The sequence below is a fragment of the Tamandua tetradactyla genome, chromosome 16 (genome assembly GCF_023851605.1).
Source record: "Tamandua tetradactyla isolate mTamTet1 chromosome 16, mTamTet1.pri, whole genome shotgun sequence".
In the NCBI taxonomy this organism is placed as follows: Eukaryota; Metazoa; Chordata; class Mammalia; order Pilosa; family Myrmecophagidae; genus Tamandua; species Tamandua tetradactyla.
The window spans coordinates 41,124,982-41,145,653 of NC_135342.1; the positions used below are offsets into that span (position 1 = coordinate 41,124,982).

At 34.7% G+C, this 20,672-nt stretch overlaps 1 protein-coding gene across 11 annotated transcripts in view; it reads left to right on the top strand.

Annotated features, from left to right (window-relative positions):
• The window catches only part of PHKB (phosphorylase kinase regulatory subunit beta), a 294,059-nt gene that overhangs the window by 135,442 nt on the left and 137,945 nt on the right, over nt 1-20,672 (top strand). For all 11 annotated transcript variants that reach the window (XM_077132330.1, XM_077132329.1, XM_077132328.1 and 8 more), the window contains 6 exons: nt 4,032-4,095; nt 10,966-11,061; nt 12,191-12,388; nt 16,347-16,404; nt 16,898-16,975; nt 18,689-18,847. In XM_077132330.1, the coding sequence (XP_076988445.1) occupies nt 4,032-4,095; nt 10,966-11,061; nt 12,191-12,388; nt 16,347-16,404; nt 16,898-16,975; nt 18,689-18,847 (653 nt within the window). The remainder of the gene's footprint in view (nt 1-4,031; nt 4,096-10,965; nt 11,062-12,190; nt 12,389-16,346; nt 16,405-16,897; nt 16,976-18,688; nt 18,848-20,672) is intronic.

Sequence of the window (20,672 nt, forward strand, 5' to 3'; positions counted from 1 at the left end):
CATTTAGAACAACATCAGACAGTATTACAATTTCGCTTTAACAATCAGATGAAATTTATAAAGGTCAAGAGGAAAGAATAAGCCTATTATATTTACCCATATTTGTGCTTATCATGTTTTCTTTCTCTTTTTATGGTTCAGTTTTTCATGTCTTTAAATTTGGAGGACTTAATTTAGTCATTCTGTTAAATCTGCTAGTGACAGATTATCTTATTTTTCCTCCATCTGAGAATGCCTTCATTTGCTCTTTATTCCTGATATATGTATGTAAGTATGAGATTTTGAGTTGACAGTGTTTTTGTTTCAATGCTTGAAAAATATGCCATTTGATCTTGGCCCTCATGGCTTCTAATAAGAAATCTTGTCATTCTAATTGTTGTTCCTCTATACGTAAGGCATTGTTTTCTCTGGCTCCTCTTTTTTTGGGGGGGGGAGGGGCGGGGGGAAGGTGCATTGTCCAGGAATCAAACCAGAGTCTTCCACAAGAAAGGAGAGCATTCTTCCACTGAACCACCCATGCGCTCTCTCTGGCTACTTTTGAAATTCTTTTCTTTGGCTTTAGTTTTCAGAAGTTAAATTATGATGCCTTTTGTTGTGGGTATTTTTTATTTTATCCCACATTTGGGTTTGCTCACCATGAAAAATAATCACCATGATTATTTTTAGAACCTTTGCATCACTCCAGAAAAGTAAATAAAAAGAAAAATTCATACATCCCATGCCCCTTACCCCTCTCTCTCATTGACCACTGCTATTTCTATCTACCCAATTTTTTACCCTTTATCCGTCCACCATTATTTATTTGTTTATTATTCTTATTTTTTTACTCATTTGTCCATACCCTGGATGAAAGGAGAATCAGACACAAGCCTTTCACAATTACATGATCACGTTATAAAAGCTATTAAGTTATACAATCATCTTTAAGAATCAAGAATCAGGGTTACTGGAACCCAGTTTCAGGTAATTCTTTCTAGCCACACCAATACACCGTAAACTACAAAAAATAATATCTGTATAATGTGTTAGAATAGCCTGCAGGATAACCTCTTGACTCTGAAATCTCTCCACCACGTAGACTTTATTTTGTCTCTTTTCTCTCTTCCCTCTTTTGGTCAAGCAGTCTTTCTCAGTCCCATGATGCCAGGTCCCGGCTCATGCCAGGAGTCCTGTCCCACTTTGCCTGGGAGATTTACACCCCTGTGAGTCATGTCCCACATAGCCATTCTCTGGGGAGGTGACTCTTAGGCATAACTATAAGTAAGCTTAGCTTCTCCTTTCCAGGAATAAGTTTCATAAAGGGGAACCCCAAGATTGAGAGTGCATCCTGTAATTGGTTGTCCCCACTGCTTGCCAGAATATCAAGAATTCCCCAGATGGAGAAGTTGAATATTTCCTCCTTTCTCCCCAATCCCCCAAGGGGCCTTTTTATTCTCTGGCCAGATTACTCTGGGACATATCAGGGTATCACACTAACCTGTTCAAACCAACAAGATCTCTTGCCTGTTTAAGATTCCATGTAATTATAGTGTTCAAATAAGCTGACCATACAAGTTCAGTTAGATAATGTGCTACCCAAAATATAAATTTTGCACCCAATAAACATCTTTCCCTTTGGTCTCAGACAGGAGTTGAAGTTTTAAAGTATAATCCTTTACCCTGTATCCTGATCTACCTTAGCCCTTTACAGATCGGCTTCGTTCATTTCTCTCATTGAAGTCTGATCACTTTTTCAACTTTTTAACAGTTGCTGTATGAAGTAATGCTGACTTTCATAGCTTCAGTGCTCTAACTCGGAGTCTCTGATGTCACATAAATACCCGAAGTTTCAGGGAATGACCATTTTATACACAAATAGAAATAACAGTTACAACTCCTAAATAGATATGACTGCTGTAAGAGCTTACAATCGAAGACCCTTTACAATAGGCCCCAACCTGATAACCCATGTTCTTGACTTCAGTTATCCAAGTTTGTGTATTTTAGTTAGTTCATATGAGTGAGGCATGATAATATTTGTCTTTTTGTTTCTGCCCTTTCGTTCAGCATACTGTCCTAAAGGTTCATTCACCTATTTACATGCCTCACAACTTCATTCCTTCTTGCAGCCGCTTAGTAGTTCATTGTATGTATCTATCACAGTTCCGTCTTAAATCCTTCAGTCATTGTACCCTTAGACCACCTCCATCCGTTGTGAATTGCAAACACTGCCATCACGAACACCAGTGTGCAAATGCCCATTCGTGTTCCCACTCTCAGTTCCTCGGATATATAACTAGCAGTGGGGTTGCAGGATCATATGGCAACCCCAAACTTTGCCTCCTATGGAACCACCATGTTGTCCTCCAGATGGGTTGCACCTCTCAGCTTCTCTGCCAACAGTGAATAGGTACATCTCTTTCTCCACGTTTTCTCTAGCATTTGTTTCTCTCTGTCTATTTTTAGATGGTTTTATTCATGCACCATACAATCCAACCTAAGTAAAAAATCAGTGGTTCCTAGTATAATCATATAGCCATACCTTATCCACCACAACCTGTAGAAGGACATTTCCATTTCTTCCCTAAAGTATCCCATATCCCTCTTGCTTATTGACATTTAGTTTTGGCATGTTGCCTTTCTTATATTCAGTGGAAGCGTATTACAGTGTGATGTTAACCGTAGATCCTAGTTTGCGTTAATTGTATTTTTTCCATGTATGATCCCCTTTTCAGCACCTTGCAATGTGGACATTTATTTGTTCTCTCTCATGCAAAAACATTCTTTTATTTGTACATTTAATCACCATCATTGTTCACTCTTAGCTTGTCTGAGTTATACTGTCCCAGTCTTTATCTTCTGTCGTCATGCATACCCCCAGCCCTCCTCCCTCAACATACAATCAGCTTCATTAAGTGTATTTACAATATTGTGCTACCTTCAGATAGTATTGTGCTACCCATTTCTGGATCTTTACAGTCAATCCTGTTGAACATCTTGTCCATGTAATTTTAAAATGTTTTCTGTGCCAAAATCACCTACTTACTGTCCTGAAATATAAGTAGAATATATAAAACAGAGCAGCGTGGATAGCTTAGAACAGTTATTCTCAAATTTAAGCTTTCAAACACTTGGAGGTCTTTTTAAAAACACAGATTACTGGGCCCCACCTCCAGACTTTTTGATCAGTATGTCTTGAGTGAGACCTGAGAGCTTGCATTTTTAACAAGTTGCCAGGTGATGGATGCTGTTGCTGCTGCTGCTCTGGGTACCACATTTTGATAATCAGTGCTTTAGAAAAATGCTAAAGTGATGGAACATCATGGACTTTAAATCATATCAATGGCATATACACTTCTTTGAATTAAAGAAAAAATATCCATAAAATAAACTGAATACTAGATTTAAAATTTTAAAACTTGATGTTTATAAAATGAAAGTGTCATGTTTTTAATGAATCTTATGGTGTTCCCATTTTCCATCATTATTGTGTGTTGTATTTGAGAGTTCAATAGAGTAGGTCCCTGAGGGAAATAGTACACAATTTATGATGAAGGGAAGAGTATAGCAGCAAATGAGAAATATGGTGTCAGCCATACTGGACCCTACACAGAGAGTATTTGAATAAGTATATTAATCCATACTCCATGGCAAGGGTCTTTTAAGATTGAGTTGTTGTCATGAAATTTTTTACATCTATCTTAATTGATGGTGTCTGACCTGGCAATTACTGTGGACTTATAATCTTCCTACATATTCCTGTGTATTTCCTCTTTTTTTAATATATATAAATGATACTGGAATGAAATAGTATGGCCCTTAATCTAGATCACGGTGAGCCTAGAGATATTTTTCCCAGATAATCACTGGCTTTGAAAAAGAAAAAATTAAAATAATGATTTATCAGAAAAAAATCTCTTAAAAATTATTCTTTTTTTGAAAGTTTTATAAGTGTTAATAAAGAAACATGTTTGTAAATATTCATCAGATAATGATTCTTATTTTGTAGCTGGATTTATCAAAGTAACAATGTATTTCCTTTTCTTTCATAGCTCAATTGGCTTAGCAAAAGCAGCTCTAGAAGCAATTAATGGATTCAACCTCTTTGGCAACCAGGTAAAAATAAAATAAAAATAAACTTTGATTATTTATTTCAGTGGCATGTTTAATTAATTGTAGCTTATCATTAACAAAGTAATTTCCCTATAATTAGAGACTGTCTAAAATTCATGTAGCAGCCCATGCTTGAATAGTTTTTCTTTTGAAAATAATTTGTCAATTAAACTTTAATTTTTAACTAAAACTCTTTGGTTAATTAAAAAATCTCTTGGTGAAGAATTCTCATTTTCCTTGCTCAGTAACTTTTTCCCCCATGTCTCTTGCTGTTTTCTTAGTGCTTTCACATTTTTAAATATTCCTAACCTTATACTAGATGTTTTCCACGTCAATTCTTATGTTGGTTTTTATTTAATGTGTATTTCATGCAGAAGGGAATTAATGTGTGTAATGTGTGTAGGCAGAGATTTTGTAGTTCTGATATTAATTTCACTCTCAATTGGCTGTTATCAAATGTCAAAACATTATTTTCTCTGGGGATAAAAGCCAGTCCTCAGGCTTAAATTTTCTTAAGACCCTTAACTGGTTTCTGCACCAGAAGAAACTAAACTAATCAAGCCAATATGGGACTGAGTTGTCAATGAAAGGAGATAAAATGTAGGGATATAGGAAACTTTTCTGGACCTAGAAGTAAAGTGATTTTCTTTAGCAATTTTTTTGAAGATTCCCAGGACAAAATGAAGTTTCCAAATGGTACTATAATTAACCTAAACAAGGGAAATGCTAAGGCAGTGGGAATACATTTAAAGAAATTATGTAAACATGCAATGAAGTGACATGATTTTTGTTACAGCAGTTAATGATCTATATGTGAAGTCTTGAATTTAAGAAAGTTTCAAGTTAGCAAAGGTTAACATACTCTCTTCTCCTCACATGTACAATTTAAATCCCCATCTCTTCTCACCTCACCTTACTCTGGAGTATATCCAGGACATGAGATGGAAAACAACAATGAATATTGACCACAATATGAAAGGGTCAAGAGGCAAAGTGGCACCTCATTTTTGTTGCCTATGAGGTGACTCTGCATCACCCAGTTCCTACACTCCACTTCCTCTCTCAGGAGTCCTCATGAGATAAATGGGAAGATCAGAGCACTTGGGGTTTTGGAGTTGTATAGTCTGTCGAAATTTGTGATTATTAGTATGATGCCTCCTGGAAATTCTGGGTGCCTCTGGCACTGATCTCTTATGTGTCAATATTTTTCTCTCCCTGGAAGAATCTACATAACTCATGGAAATTCCATGTACATATCCAGTACTTTTCATTTCCCACTCACCCCTTTCTTACTCTTGATACAGCCGTGTATACTTCTGGATACATACACATGTACATTTATTTAGAAGTAGGAGTGTAATATGATATAAAGGAATAGCATTGTGCTGGGAGTTAGGAGACGTAGGGTCACTGTATGCTCTGTAGTCTTACAAGTAAGCTCTCTAGTGACTTGGCTGTTTATTTTCCTATCTATGTAAGCCTCAGATTCTTCATCTTAAAATAGATATAATGATAATAGGACCTAACTGGGAAGGCAGTAATGTGAAGAGTAAGCTTAGTTAGCATCATCCGTCCTTGGCAAAAGTAAACCCTCAGTAAATGTTAGGTCTTAATGTTATTATTAATGAAGTACTGCTAATACTAATGGAATATGAAGATATTGAACTAAATGTACCCTAAAGAGGATCTCAAGAAGATCAAGAAGAGACATGATCTAACCAGTAATTTTTGAAACATCAGCCTGAAAAGATAGCAGTCTCCCTCTGCTGCTTTCTAAGGCATACCATATAGCTAGCTGAGTGGAGTTGAGAACCTGCGGTAGTGATTGGCTCCTTTTTATAATCATGCTGTCTCCTTTGAAGTATATGAGTCTTAGTTTATATTACTTACATATCTAGAAACCACCCCCTACACCTTCATATACACCTGCACACATGCATACCCGTACCTTTTCCTAATTCTACCCATCTTTGCCTTAGGCTTCATTTTCCCAGGAAGCTTTCATAGGTCACTCAGCCTTATCTCTGCAAGCACCAAATTGCTTTACTGTGTATTCTGGTTCTGAGGTATAAACACACTTCCAATATTGTAAACAAGCCAACAAATAATGTCATATTCTTTTAGCCCCACAGAAGTCATATGTTGCAAGAAGTCTCTTCATCTTTCATTTTTTCAGAATGGAATCTGAGAGCGTCCCAATTTTACACATTCCCTTTTGTCTTGTTTCTGATGTGGAGGATTGCAGAAAACTGACCTTGAAATCTATCTCTATAGTAGTTAAATAAAAATCTGCCTGCTAAACAGAGGGTACATTTAAAAGTGTATTTGATCTTTTTAGTGTTTAATCATTTTATAATGTCACTCCATGTATTTAAAAGAGCTGTGGTCTAATTAAATGTCAGTGGCTATGAAAAGAACTGACATAACAGAGATGTTCCTATCTAAACAAAAACCCAAAGAAACCGCCTCAAAACCTGAGGGAACTCAGATCAGATGGATGTTCTGTTATTTCTAATGACTGTCAATATAGTGTTTTGAAAGACCTTATCATAAGTTAACCAAATTAACTTAGAGCTTTCAAAAGTACATCCTTTATTGATGACAACTCAGAATCATAGATCTTTAGAACCAAAGGGCCCATCTCTCAAAATGAATTGTCGGATAGTTGAGGTAGCTTTTCTCAGGTCACACAGCTAATGAGGGATAGAAATAGAAAGTAAATGAAAGCCACTTAATGAATCTGAAAGATCAAATGTTCGTACAGGAAATCTCAGATCTTGGATGCTTTCTGCCTTTAGGAATCAAGAGCTGTGGAGTATCTTTGAAAGGTCTTGATTCATTTTTTGCTTAAATATTGAGTGTCTAAAGAAGTTACCCTTTAGAGTGTTAAAGACTTGTCTTTTGCTCTTTTTGTGATTTAGGGTATGAGAGAAGACAAATGCTGATTTTTATTGTTACGGAAAATTGTTGGGTGGAATAGGCATTTACCTTTGGTTATGATTACTATGCTTTTCTACATTTTCTTTCTCCTTCTCCACCCTCTTCCCTGCTCTTCCCCTATCAGGCTTTCCTTATCATTGTTCAAGAAAAATAAATTTAAGTTGTTTCATGATCGGTTTGCAATAAAAGCTACTCTGGGGGCAGAGTCACATTTGGAAGCATACTCATAATCCTCAATATCAGGGATCACATTTCATCATGATCTCAAATATTCTGTATAAATATAGTGACAATTTTGTGATCCATCCCAGCTCTTGTGGGGCCAAGACAGCCTGAAGACCAAAGGCCACTTCAGGCATAGAGTTAGACATGAATTTTAATTAGAACTCCCAACAGCAGAGGATTTTCTGTGGTAGTATCTGAGGCAAGTGGAAGTTAATGCTCCGCAAAGGGGGCAGGGGAGTGCAATGGCTTAAAAGGGTTTAGGACAAGGGTGTGAGAACTGAGTTTCACAAGGGTCTCCTGACACAGGGGTTTGTTCTCAACAGTAATCAAGGGAGGAGAGTTTCAATGCCTTGTTTACCATTTGTACATTGTTCACACACACACACACCTGCCCCCCTCTACAGAGGTTTGATGACCTTTAATGTCTGTCCTGATCATATAGGCAGCTATGTGAAATGACCTGCTCTTGATCTGGAGGAGAATTCCAGGCCCTGGGGCTCCACACCCAGCTTTGAGTTTCATCTCTGCTCTTCTGAGGCCCTGGGAATTAATCCTCAGGCTCACTTCTCCTTGTGCTTTGAAATTCTTTTATCCATGTTCATCCTGCACCTTCTGCTGAGAAAAGAGAAGCCTAGTAGTTTGGGAGAGAGACTGCTGGAAGCTACTTTGAGGTCAGTAGGTAATAGTTGGCTATTTACATACCCATTGCTACCACAGCCATGGTGCAGAGAGAGTTCCCATCAGGGAATATCTTTTCTGGAAGAATCCTGCTCTCTAGGTTCTGCCGCAAAGCTCAGTGTTAGTCTAAATCTCCTGATTTTAGTTTTGTGGTATGCTTTTGCTCCCAGAAAAATAGAAAAGACCATATACAATAGATAAACTTTGATTCTAGATAAGGCCAAGAAGGCTTTAGCTCAAACTCAGGGAAGTTGTTAATGGGGGAAAGAAAGGTCCAGACAGTCCTCCAGATCATTTCACCTTGAACTGAAGAGGAGATCAGCAATGTCTGATCATCATGGAAGATACCCTTGGCCTCAAGGACAGTCCCGAAAGTGTTGTTGTCATGGGGATTGAGAGAGTTGTGGGATAACTCAGTACAGCACCTCCCCACCATTGAAATTCAAGTCCATGACAGATTAGAATACTCTTGTAGTGCATTTACTAGGATAAAAGCAATCTTAGAAACTCAGCTCAGGGGTAAAGTTTGAACTGTCAGTCATAAAGTATGCTGTTTAGAGAATGTCAGGATATTAAGGCATCATTGTGATAATTTCAGGAATTAGAAAATAAAATATCCAAAAATATGTATGTATATAAATCCTTCTTTCAGATTCTTGTCTTTAATTGGGGAAATCAAAATACTGATGAATGAACTGAGGCCAAAATCAGATCAGATGACTAGAGAGATAGCTCATGTTATACAAAGTGTTCAAAGTGGACATATATTGCTTTCTTTGAAATATGCAAGCCTAAAATTAATGTATCTGATTATTTAAAGTAGGTGATAATTAATTCCATGTGTGGGCTCTTCTAGATGACATTTTTAAAAACTTACTTCTGAATGGGGCATATCCGCCCATTGCCTTGGATGAATTTTATCCTCCTGAAAATCTGGACCATAATTCCTGAAACACGGTATATTTTTGTACTAGGACAGCCAAATGATATAATTAACTGGTCTCTGACTTTAGTGTTAAAATAGGGTGACAATATGAGATTTTTTTTCCCTTTTGAGCATAATGTTTTAGGGGCTAGAAATAGAAAACTGAGATCTAAACAAATACTTTAAGGTACTTAGATAAAGAAGCCATGTATTTATGGCCAAAAAAATAGAAGTTGACTGTTTACATTTATCAAATAATGGAGGTATTTGTCAAATTTGCCATTTTATTTCACCATTTATAAATTGTCCTACTTGTATCTTTTAAAAATCTAATTTAAGGCAGACAAATTTTTCATGTAATTAGTTTTATTAATTATTGATGAGGATAAATTATAGCTCCTTTGTTTGTAATATTCATAGGCTCTCAACCCAGTATTACCATTCCTTTTGCAGTTATTTTGTTCTAACCACCCTACTTGCTCCTGTTTCCCCAGTTTCAGATCTTCACTCTGGCTCCCATCTTCCCTATGAAGTGCCTTGCCCTCCCTATTTTGTTTTTACCTGTTAACTCTAGAGGTTCATTATCATTATTAATCTGTTATCTAAGCCATTCATGTGTACTTAATCATATACTGTCATGTACACGCTTTTTTTTTTTTTTTTTGGATAATCTAGTTCAGGACTGTTTATTACCTGGGTCAGTTCCTTGAGAGCAAAGGTTAAGTTGATCTTTTCTTCCTCAAAAGAAAAAGCACAGTATATTTTGCCAGTGAAAGCTACTGCATAAAGCTTTGCTGAACAAATGAAAATGGAAAGTCAGGACTCTCAAATAACAGTTTAGCCTTAATCTGTTTCTTGAGAGAGCTCTACTACTTTTTTGTTCATTTATTAATTCGCTTGGTAAAAAAATGCCAGTGAGAAATAATTCAATTTTGCATGTTAATATTCAGGTATAAACATGGGCTTACAGGGCAATATCCATCTAGCGAGTCTGATACTTTGATTTAAGACCTAGTACTACTAGATTTTGAAGTTTCGGGTTAGATGATAGAGTCACAGTAGTTTAGTTTTTGGGTAAATATATCATTGAAGTAACCGTATTGAGGTGAAATTTAAAAGGTAATATTGAAGCTACATGAAATTTATGATAGTTATCTTCTCACTTTCACCACATATTTTTCTGAGTATTTTCTTCTAATGGAAGCAGTCATTGTATTCCCATTTCATTCTCTATATTTTCAAAATATTTAGCCCCCCAATAAAATTACAAATCCATGTTTACTTACACCTTTGTAACTGAATGTAGGATAGGTATATTGTAGTTGAATGTAGAATATATTCATGGCTAAATGGTAAACATTTTTTAAAACTGAGTTAGTAGATCAGATGACATTTCCTTTTATATCTGTATTTTTTTCAAATTGTTGGTTCGTAGTTGAAAGGTAAGTTTTTCATTGTGGGAGATTGCATAACCTAGTGGTTAATATATGGGCTTCTGTCTCAGAGACTTCAGCTTATTGTCCTTTTCGATAAAATGAAGATAATATCTACAAATGGGGTTGAAAGAGGTAATCCTTGGGATACATAAGGCACAGTGTCTGACACATAGTAAATATTAACTGGTATTATCTGAATTATTATTTGAATTCTTCCTGTCTTCATATTTTAATCTGTTTACATCCACAATTCTAGATTGTACCTAATTTAAATGTGATCATATGATTAACATTATTTATCAGAAATGTGTGATTCAGATTTTGTGATTCAGAATTATTTTTTTCTTGTCACAAATTTTAGCTAGACTATTTGTGTTTTCATTCCTATAAATGTCATTAATTGGTTGGTTACTTTATCATCATTATATTTTGATTTATAAGAAAACCAAGGCAGAAATAGGAAAAAATATGTATTTTATGTTTATGAAGTAAGTATGTAGGAAATTTTTAAAATACTGAAAATATAAGAAAAGAAAATGAAAATCTTCTGTAACCCTACTCTCAGATGTAACTATTAGTATTCTTGTGAAATTTGTTATACTCAAAAAGTCAAGTGTTGTACAGGTCCTTTTTCTTGTCTTAGGAAGTGTTTTTTCTTTCTCATTGCAGGGCTGTTCTTGGTCAGTTATATTTGTGGATCTCGATGCTCACAATCGCAACAGGCAAACATTGTGCTCACTATTACCTAGAGAATCAAGATCTCACGTGAGACTTTTTAGTGAAATAAAATGCACTACCATTTATGGTTGTTATGTAGTTTTATTTTATTTTCCAAGAAAATGCTCTAAAAGGTTAGAGGTTGTCGGAAGACATCCCTTGCTTCCCTGGCCTGTAGATGTCTTACTGAAGGAGTGAGCAGAGTTATGGACAAAGCCAGAGTTTTGTTTCTTGAGTCTTTTGCAAGACAATAGAAAAGTAGACATATATATTTTTTGGAAGTAGCAACATATTATACCAAAAGGAATCCTTTTTGTCCTGAACATTAAAAAAATATTTTTCATAATGTATATTTCTTTTGAATAAAATTACATCTCTTTCCTTATTTCTTTTTTCCCATTTCATTTTAATTTTTTTTTTTACTTCTTCTGATAAACTTTTATTTGCCTATTGTATCTGATTACAGATCTTTCTAGTGGTTATTTGTGGCTCTATTCTTAGAAACACCCAAAATTGGATAATTTTTATTATTTTAAAATAGCCTCTTTATACAAGTAGTACAACTTGATGATAAAAGTGAAAGAAAATCTACAAATAAGCAAAAGTAATAATATATCCATCTATTATTCAGTCATTCAGATTTAATCTTAGGATGACAGCATTTGTGTATCTATACTTCCACATATTTGATGCACACGTATAACATTCTGATTTTACAAAATTAGAATGATAGTGTTCGTAATGCTTTGTAACCTAGTCCTGTGAATGAGCAGTATATCGTGCTAACATATCAATAAATATATTTCTACAATATAAATTTTAAATACTCAACTAATTGTTGCACATTTATATTGTTCTCTATATTTCACCATCATAAAGAAATAACAAATTATTATATCAAATTGAGATGTGATGACTCATTATTGTTGTTAAATTTTTACACATTGCCCTAATTAATAATTTAAAATTTGAATTCAGTGTTGAATCTGGAAAACACTCTTTATTAATGAATTTTTACCTCTTCTGTAAGGTTCTCTAAAATCTGCCATATAAATATATATCTGTCCCTCAGAGCAGAGAATCACACTGTTTCATTTAGATAACTTGATTGTCTTTTCATCTCCATGATTCTCCTTGGGCGTTGTTGATCAGTTCTTATTTTTTTTATTGCTCCCAGAACACAGACGCTGCCCTGCTCCCCTGTATCAGTTATCCTGCATTTGCCCTAGATGATGAAGCTCTGTTTAGCCAGACACTTGATAAAGTGGTTAGAAAATTAAAAGGAAAATATGGATTTAAGCGTTTCTTGAGAGATGGGTATAGAACATCATTGGAAGATTCCAACAGACGCTACTACAAACCAGCTGAAATCAAGGTATCAAAACACCTTCCATGTTAGCAGCATAGTAGAGGGGTCAAAGCAGATTCAGGAGGCAGACTTCTTGAGTTTGAATTCTGTTTCTGCCACTTACTAGCTGTGTGGCCTTGGACAAATAAATTAACCTCTCTGAGTTTAATATTCTTTGTTGGTAAAATTATCATAGTACCTAACTCATGAGGTTCATATGAGTATTAATATATATAAAAGTTAATATATGTGACAATGACTATCATATTAAAAAGTTAATATATGTAAAATTATATATATAAAAGTGCTTAGAACAGTGCTTAGCACACAGTGAGTATTAGCTCTTATTACCAGTGAATAATTTTATTGGGTAAATAATTCTTCTTTTGCATTTTCAGGCGTTTGCCTGCCTTCTATAAATTCATATTTGTGATCCAGATCTCAACATATTAAGCAAATGTTTTTATTAAAACTGATACTTCTGGAGGTGCAGTGGTAGCATTCTTGTCCGCCATGCTGGAGACCGGGTTTGATTCTTGGCCCATGCATTTCCCCAAAACAACAACAACACCAAAACAATGAAAACAAAAACATCAACAACAACATTTCAACAAATGGTGCTGGAATAACGGAATAGTCACGTGGAAAAAAGAATGAAATGTGACCACTACCATACAGCATACAAGAACAAACAAACGGGGTGCAAGGGTAGTTCAGTGGTAGAATTCTTGCCTGCCATGAGGGAGACCCACGTTCAATTCCTGGTCCATGCACTTGAAACAAACAAGAAAAACAGACAAACAGAACAAACAAAACGAAAATTCAACAAATGGTGCTGCAATAATGGGATACTCACATGGAGAAATAATGAAATGTGACCCCGCCATACAGCATGCAAACAGACAAACAAATAAAAAAGCTGATATTTCTTCCCCTCTTCTTTTTTTTGTTTCACCTAAGTACTTCTCTTTGAAATATAGCCCTCTATATTTACTTTTTTAGAGATTTTATATTTCAAATATACATATACACAACTCTCCAGATTCATTTTAACTGTTTTTAAGCCTTCCAATAAAACCTACCTCCCTCCCAACACCAAAAACAAATTTATAATATGCATACATGCATATTGCTGAAGACTTTGCTTTATAGATAGATTGAAAATTATTTTGATAAGCATGGTCATAACTCTGATTCAGTCATTGAAGGAAAAGGTCCTTTTCCTAAGGAATCTGTGTACGGAAAATGTCTAAACAACGTTATATGTTATAATTTGTTCAGGAATTAGCATATTACTCTTTTATAAATCAGTATACACTTAGTTTTGCAGGACAAGCTGTTTATCATTGTATTTAATTTCACAGCTGATTACATTTAGGAGCATTACGAACCATTTTGTTATTTGCATTTTTGAGATTTCACTGCAGTCTGTTAGGCTGGACAAAACACCTTCAGATGTTTCTTTTCAGTTCATTTTTTGTGCTTATTTATAGCACTTATATTTGAACTGGACCTCTTGCAATTACCACCCTGCATATTTTCAACTTTGGATCAGCCCAGCAGATCTCTATTTTTATAACTGCTGCTGCAAGGAAAACCAAAACAACATGGATAGTTGCTGCCCATAAATCAGGACTTCCAGTGTGGTTCAGTCCTCATTACTGCTTTCGCTGCTTGTCAGTCCTGCTATATGAACGTGCTAGAAGCTCCCCCCTTTAAAGTTTTTCTAGCCTTTTCCCATTTCTACTCATGTTCCCACACTTTACTGCTTACTTACTACTTGAAAGCCTTTCACTTCTGTGTGCCTCACCCACTGCATCCATCCTTCATCCATACTTAATCCTGTCTCTTAACTCTTGGAAGGTGCTGTCCTTCATTCTAAAGCCAACCTATCATATGCTGCGTCTTTTTCTCTTCATTCCTTGGAACTCGCTCTTATCATTTGTTTTCTTTTCTAATAGAGTGATATCCATCTCTTTCTTTTTGTCTCTCTTCCTCTCATCTTCTTTACTCTGCCTTACCTCTCTCTTGCTCTCCAAGTTCAAATCATCTTCTTTCCCTCAGCATAAATACTGTGTTGTTCAAAAAACAAAAACCCTCCCTCACCCTTCATTCCTGTCTGCCTCCCATCCCTTTCTCTTCATGGCCACACTTCTGAAAAGCATGGCCTGTACTTGGTGTCTCTCTTTGTTTGATTATGCCTACTCCTACTCCTTATGATCTACTTCTTTCCTCACTTTCCCTCATAGCTATGCTGCCTTCCATCTGTTTTGATCACTGAGTCATTGTGATCTTTTCTGACCCTAGTTCATTAAACTTGTCCTTGGGATTTGAATGTCTTGACTGAGACCTCTTTCTTGAAAGGTTCTCCTCCATTTCTTATGACTCCACCCTCTTCCTACTTCTCTGCTTACTTCCCTCTCTGTTCTGCTTATTCTTCTTTGCAGTTCCTCTTCTGCATCCTCTTAAACATTGCTCTTTGCCTGGTTCCATCTTCAGCCATATTCTTTTTTATGCTGTCCTCATCTGTACCCAAAGCTTTAGCTATTATTGTTAAACCCAGAGCTTTATTCCTTACCCATATCTCTCCCCCTGAGTGTCCTACCCACATATCCAACTGCCTTTTGGGGATCTTCACTTGGATGCCCTACTGTTCATCTTTCAGTCCTCTGCAGACCCCCGAACCTTAGGTTCTTCATTCTCATTCACCCCTTCTATCAGTTAACAAGTCTTAACAGATCTAACCTGCTTAAAATCTTAGAAATATGTCCCTTCCTCTCTATTATTTCTTAGTTAAAGCTAATGGTTCATATTCAGGGGAAATTTTGAACCCCAAGGGACATTTGGCAATGTCTGGAAACATGTTTAGTTGTTACAATTTGTGGATGCTACTGGCATTTAGGGAATAAAGATAAGAAATGCTGCTAAACATCCTGCAATGTACAGGACAGCCTCCCACAACAAAGCATTATCTGGCCCAAAATGTCAGTAATGTCAATGCTGAGAAACCCTAGTATGACCATCATTTCTCTTTGGATTGTTCCACAACCTTCCAGTTAGTCTCCTTATTTTTTATCCTTCCACTCTCCTCAGTTCTTCCAACAGTCCAGTCTAGCAAGTAAATCTAATGAGTAAGTCCTATCCTACTCAGTATTCACCAGTGGTTCCCTGTCACATATAGATCATTCTTAGCATGACTACCAGTGCCCTTCCTGATCTAACTGCTCTGACCTACCCATTGGGCTTTAGCTTTCATTACTGCCTTCTTGCTTGTTCCAGAAATATTGAACTGCTGGTTGTTTCTTTAACTTGCTTTGTGTTTCCATGCATCTGTAGTTTGCATCATCCTAGTGAAATCCATCAAGCATTAGCCAAAGTATATGCTTATTTATTAACCCTCCCCTGACCACATAATTAGACTCAGATGTTTCATTCCCTATTCCTGCTCTACCATGTATAGAAATTTTATACTGTACTGTATTTGTTTGCTAACATGCCTGCCTCCCTGCTACACTTTGAGCCCCTTAGGGCAGGGTCTCTATCTTTTTATCTTTATAGGCTTCTGTCTATTTGATGCCAAGTATTAATAAGTAAATATTTATTGAATGAATGACTTCTATTTAATGGGTAGAATGAATGATTTTTTGAATAACAAGAGTCCTGAGTAATTTAAAAAATAAAAAAAGAACCCTGTTGTAAATGATGAACTATACCTAATACTACAACTATAAAAACATTCTTTCGTGACACTTATGCAGGGTGTTGTCAGTAGGGTGGTATATGGGAATTGCTGTATTTTATGCATGATTTTTCTGTAAACATACAACTTCTCTAATTAAAAAAAAAGAGATCAATGAAACTATTTATAAATTCAGTCCAATTTTAAGTTAATACTAAAAATAAATCTTTTACATATATCCTAACTAGAATTGTTCTACTTTGTTAATGAAATTTAATTTAATGAAGGTTTTATTTTATGTTTTAGTTGTTTGATGGCATTGAATGTGAATTTCCCATATTCTTCCTTTACATGATGATTGATGGTAAGTGAGCTTTTCTGTGAAATTTAAGCTCTGGGATATAAGTGGTTTAAAGAAGAGTGGAAATGAAATATGACTGCTTTCAGCTAGCAAAATAAACTGTACTTCAGTGATGTTAACTGTTCTGCATTTTTATATGCTACCTTCTGCTTTCTGAGGTGGTTAAAGAATTTAAAAATACTTTAGAGTATTTTAAAATAATACTAATATGTTAGCCATACTTATAAAGAAAATTTTTATGACTAGAAATTGTGAATAAATACAACAGTCAAGATTAAAGAAATTTTAAACAATTAAAATTGTTCGCAATTCTAAATGTTAACAGGACCTTTTAAAATCAATGTCTTAGAAATACACATACGTTGCTTTTTTTAAATTTAAATTTTATCACTTACATAGAAAATTAAAATAAATATTTCTAGGCTAAATTATTTTTCTAAGACACAATTTCTGAGATGGTTTTTGAGTTCAACTGCTATTGGATTTTATATTTTAGGAGTTTTTAGAGGTAATCCCAAACAAGTAAAGGAATATCAGGATCTTCTGACTCCAATACTTCATCAGACTACGGAAGGTATAGTTGTGTTGTTTTCTCAAGAAATTCTTCCTGCCAATATTTTATTATTGTTCCTTTGAAATGTATAAATGATTCCATTTTAAAGCATAACAGTTTATATTAAATTTTTAAGATAAATGGTACCTCAAGTGAAATTAGAAAGAATAATCTTTATTAATTGGGCATACAGTGTTAGTAAGTGACCAGTTTTTATTCAGTTCACCAAAAATGTTATTCTCTGGTGAGTACTGCCCCCTTCAGAGGGCCACCAGGAGATGCTCTGCCCTGTTCCAAAGATACTGCCATTTCTGAGAACATTCTGGCTTCCGCCTTGGTGTTGCTTCTAGGGTCCTTAGCATGTTATTTTGAATGTCTATACTGGCACTAAAGTGTCATCCTTTTTGTCTTAAAATGTCATATTTTAGAAATGGTCATATGGCCCAGTCTTACAAATAAAAGTATATTGGTTTTGGTCAAATACCAACAGGGACTGAAAAAGAGCATCAACCTATTTTTCTATATGACTGGAAAACTAATTCTCAAAGGAATTCTGAAGATGTTCCCGATATTTTGGGGTTTAGAATTAATAGAATAATAATATAGTCTTTTAATTTTTTTATCTGGAAGTTGAGAATTATGATGGATTGGTAAACAGTGGATTGCATTGTGGACACAGTACATAAACTAGCAATTGCAGTAACTTCCTTATAACTTCATTATCTTACATGAAGTTTATGGTGTTCTTTGGTGTTTTCCAGAAATACCTCAGAGTAAACCATTCATATTATGTGCTCCACCCTTTGAAACACTTGTATATTTTAAATTTGTAAAATGTTTATGGATAAAAATTAAATTCCCCTAAAATACTAATTTTTGAAAAGAGGTTGTTTTTATTATGTCTGTGTTCCAAATAATCACTTCTTCAATGTGAGAAATATGTAATGAATTTTTGTTTGAAATTCTTCGAATCAGACCTAATAGTATTCGGTGGTTGAACATTAATATATATGTGGGTGTGGTAGTTTAATGTACCATACTTTAGGCTTCATCGTGCTTTCGAGAGTGATATTCAAAGTATTCTCTGTGGATCATAGATTTTTATAGGGACTTTAGAGACAAACATCACTATTGTTTGATATATGAAGAAAAAAGTGACATTTTAGAGAAATTTGTGCAATTTTATTGGGAAAATTAAGTTTGCTGAGTGCTTATATTATGAAAAGCTTATGAATAGTCTACTAGCATGTTGCTGTTTTTTCCTTTTTATCACTCATAAAGATCCTTCTCTTTAAATGATAATTTTAAGTTCCACCAAGGAAAAAATTTAAATGGTTTGGTTACAAAAGAGGATTTTTTTTCCTCTTCAATGTATATTGAATGATTTGTGAAGCTTCCACAGACTAATCCTATTAAAATAGTCTCTTCCTTGGCTATAAATAGTGGCATGCTCTTTATTTATTGATTCATTTAAAAGTTTTAAAATTAAATGCTGTTTGTTAAAGAAAATTATGTACTCGTTGTTGACCAAAGCAGAGCATATGCTGTTGAATTAATGTTTTAATATGAAATTTTTTTGTCCATATTTTCCATTGACAATTTCTGAAAGAACCCAGAATATCCAATAGACATGACCTTTCTCCCTACTTTCTGCTATTACAGCTTCTTGAAGGGAAAATTGGGGGAGGGCAGTAATTTTTTATATTTTAAATATTTGTTTTTTCAACTCCATAGGCTATCCTGTTATACCAAAGTATTACTATGTGCCAGCTGACTTTGTAGAACATGAAAAAAGAAACCCTGGTAGTCAAAAGCGATTTCCTAGTAATTGTGGCCGTGATGGAAAATTATTTCTTTGGGGACAAGCTCTTTATATCATTGCAAAACTCCTGGGTAAGTGGAAGTGTTTGGGAACATTTTTTTCCTTGTTATGAAGCTATTAGAAATAAGTATATCTTTCCTGGATCTTTTCTTGGATTGGCTGGTATTTCATGCTTTTAAGAGGTCTTTTCAGGATTTTCTTACTCTGTAAAGGTGTTTTAATAATGTCTGTTTCACTGAATGATGACTGATAGTTTCTGCTAAGAAAGTCAAATAAGGTACCATCGTGATCACTTAGGGGGCTGTATCCAGCTTAAAGAATACATCCTTACAGAAAGCTTTGGAAATTTTGAATTAGCTTCATATGATAAAGTAAAACTCTGATTTAATTTAACAGTCATGCTTGGTCATAGGTTTAGTAAACCACTTGCCTAAAGGAATTGATTATCTGAAAGTTCTCTTCTTTTCAATAAATACACATTGGCAGTTTTCTCAGTCAGTTGGATGCTTAAAGGGACCATTATTCATAATTCTTTGAAGAATTATTTTTCAGCTTTTTCTGCTTCAGCTAAATTAAAGAATTCCTTAAGCATGTCAAAATGAAGGCTGGTTTTCTGAATACAAAAGCATTGTGCGTCTTCCTGCACCATTCCGTGTAAAATTTTCAAATATTATTAGTATTTCCATTACAAGGTTTATGATTTTAGAGTCCAAATTCCTTCTTGGCAAACAGGCTGTACCTAACAGATTAGAAACAAACTAAGTATAAATACTACAACTGACCTAAAAGAACTTACTATATGAAATACTATTTTTTTTTGTTTCTGACATTACTACATAAATGCTAAATTTGTTTGTGCTATAATAATAATCATCTCTGGTTTTTTTCTTTTTGTGCATTCCATTAAGGAATAGTCTTTCAAAGGCTAGATTTCCAACTGAAGCATGTACAAGCATACAGAAACTAACCAAAGCACAGAAAATTAAGTTAATGCTTTTTTCACTTTGCTTACTTTTTTTTTACTTTATTTTCTGAGTTTCTGTATTTACTTAATGTAATTTAAGAAACTGTAGACAAATTTTCTTGCTTTAAGGGGACTGCTTTTTGAGAAAGGAGTAGCTATTATTTATTCTGGTTTTGCTTTTAATTTTTCCAAAGGGAAAATAAAAATAATTAAATATATATATATGTGTATGTATATGTATTTCTTAGAATTAAGCCAAGTTGGAAGAGTTGTCTCTATTTAGAGTATGTTATTTCCATCTCATTAGTAATAATACAAGAAACTTTGTTGATACAGTTAAATAAAATGTATTTTATTAGGTCAATTATTGACCTATATTGGGGCAAGAATTTTAACATTAGGTAAATTACCTACCTCACTTGGAAATTATAAATAAGCATGATCATATTTTTCTGTGGTTCTGAAACTGAAAACTGACATTTGGGTTTTAAGATCTAAACCCTCTTCATTCTGCCTTTTGCTCTATATTCAGAATGAGGTTAGTAAGCTACAAAGAGTGCTGTTTGAGCAGAATCTCTGAATAAAACTGACAAGGCTGATGAACTTGGAGTACAGAAATGACAAGACAAACATAGCAAATTGAGCTTTAAAAAAAAAAGAAAAAGAGCAGTATCAATCAGTAAAAAAAGCTTTGGCTCTTCCTTACTCCAAAATAAATTAACAGATCTTGAATATAGATAGTATTTTCCTTACATTCAGAGCAGAGTGAACAGAAATAGTCCAGGTCATACCTTCATCTCTGTGTCATGACCAAAGAGAAAAAATACTGTAGGTCTCCCTTAACAGAAAGGGTCAATTTCCCTTTTCCTTACTGAGCTTCGAAAAAGGGATGAGGAACACACAGAAGGTGAGTTGAAAACTATGAAACCACA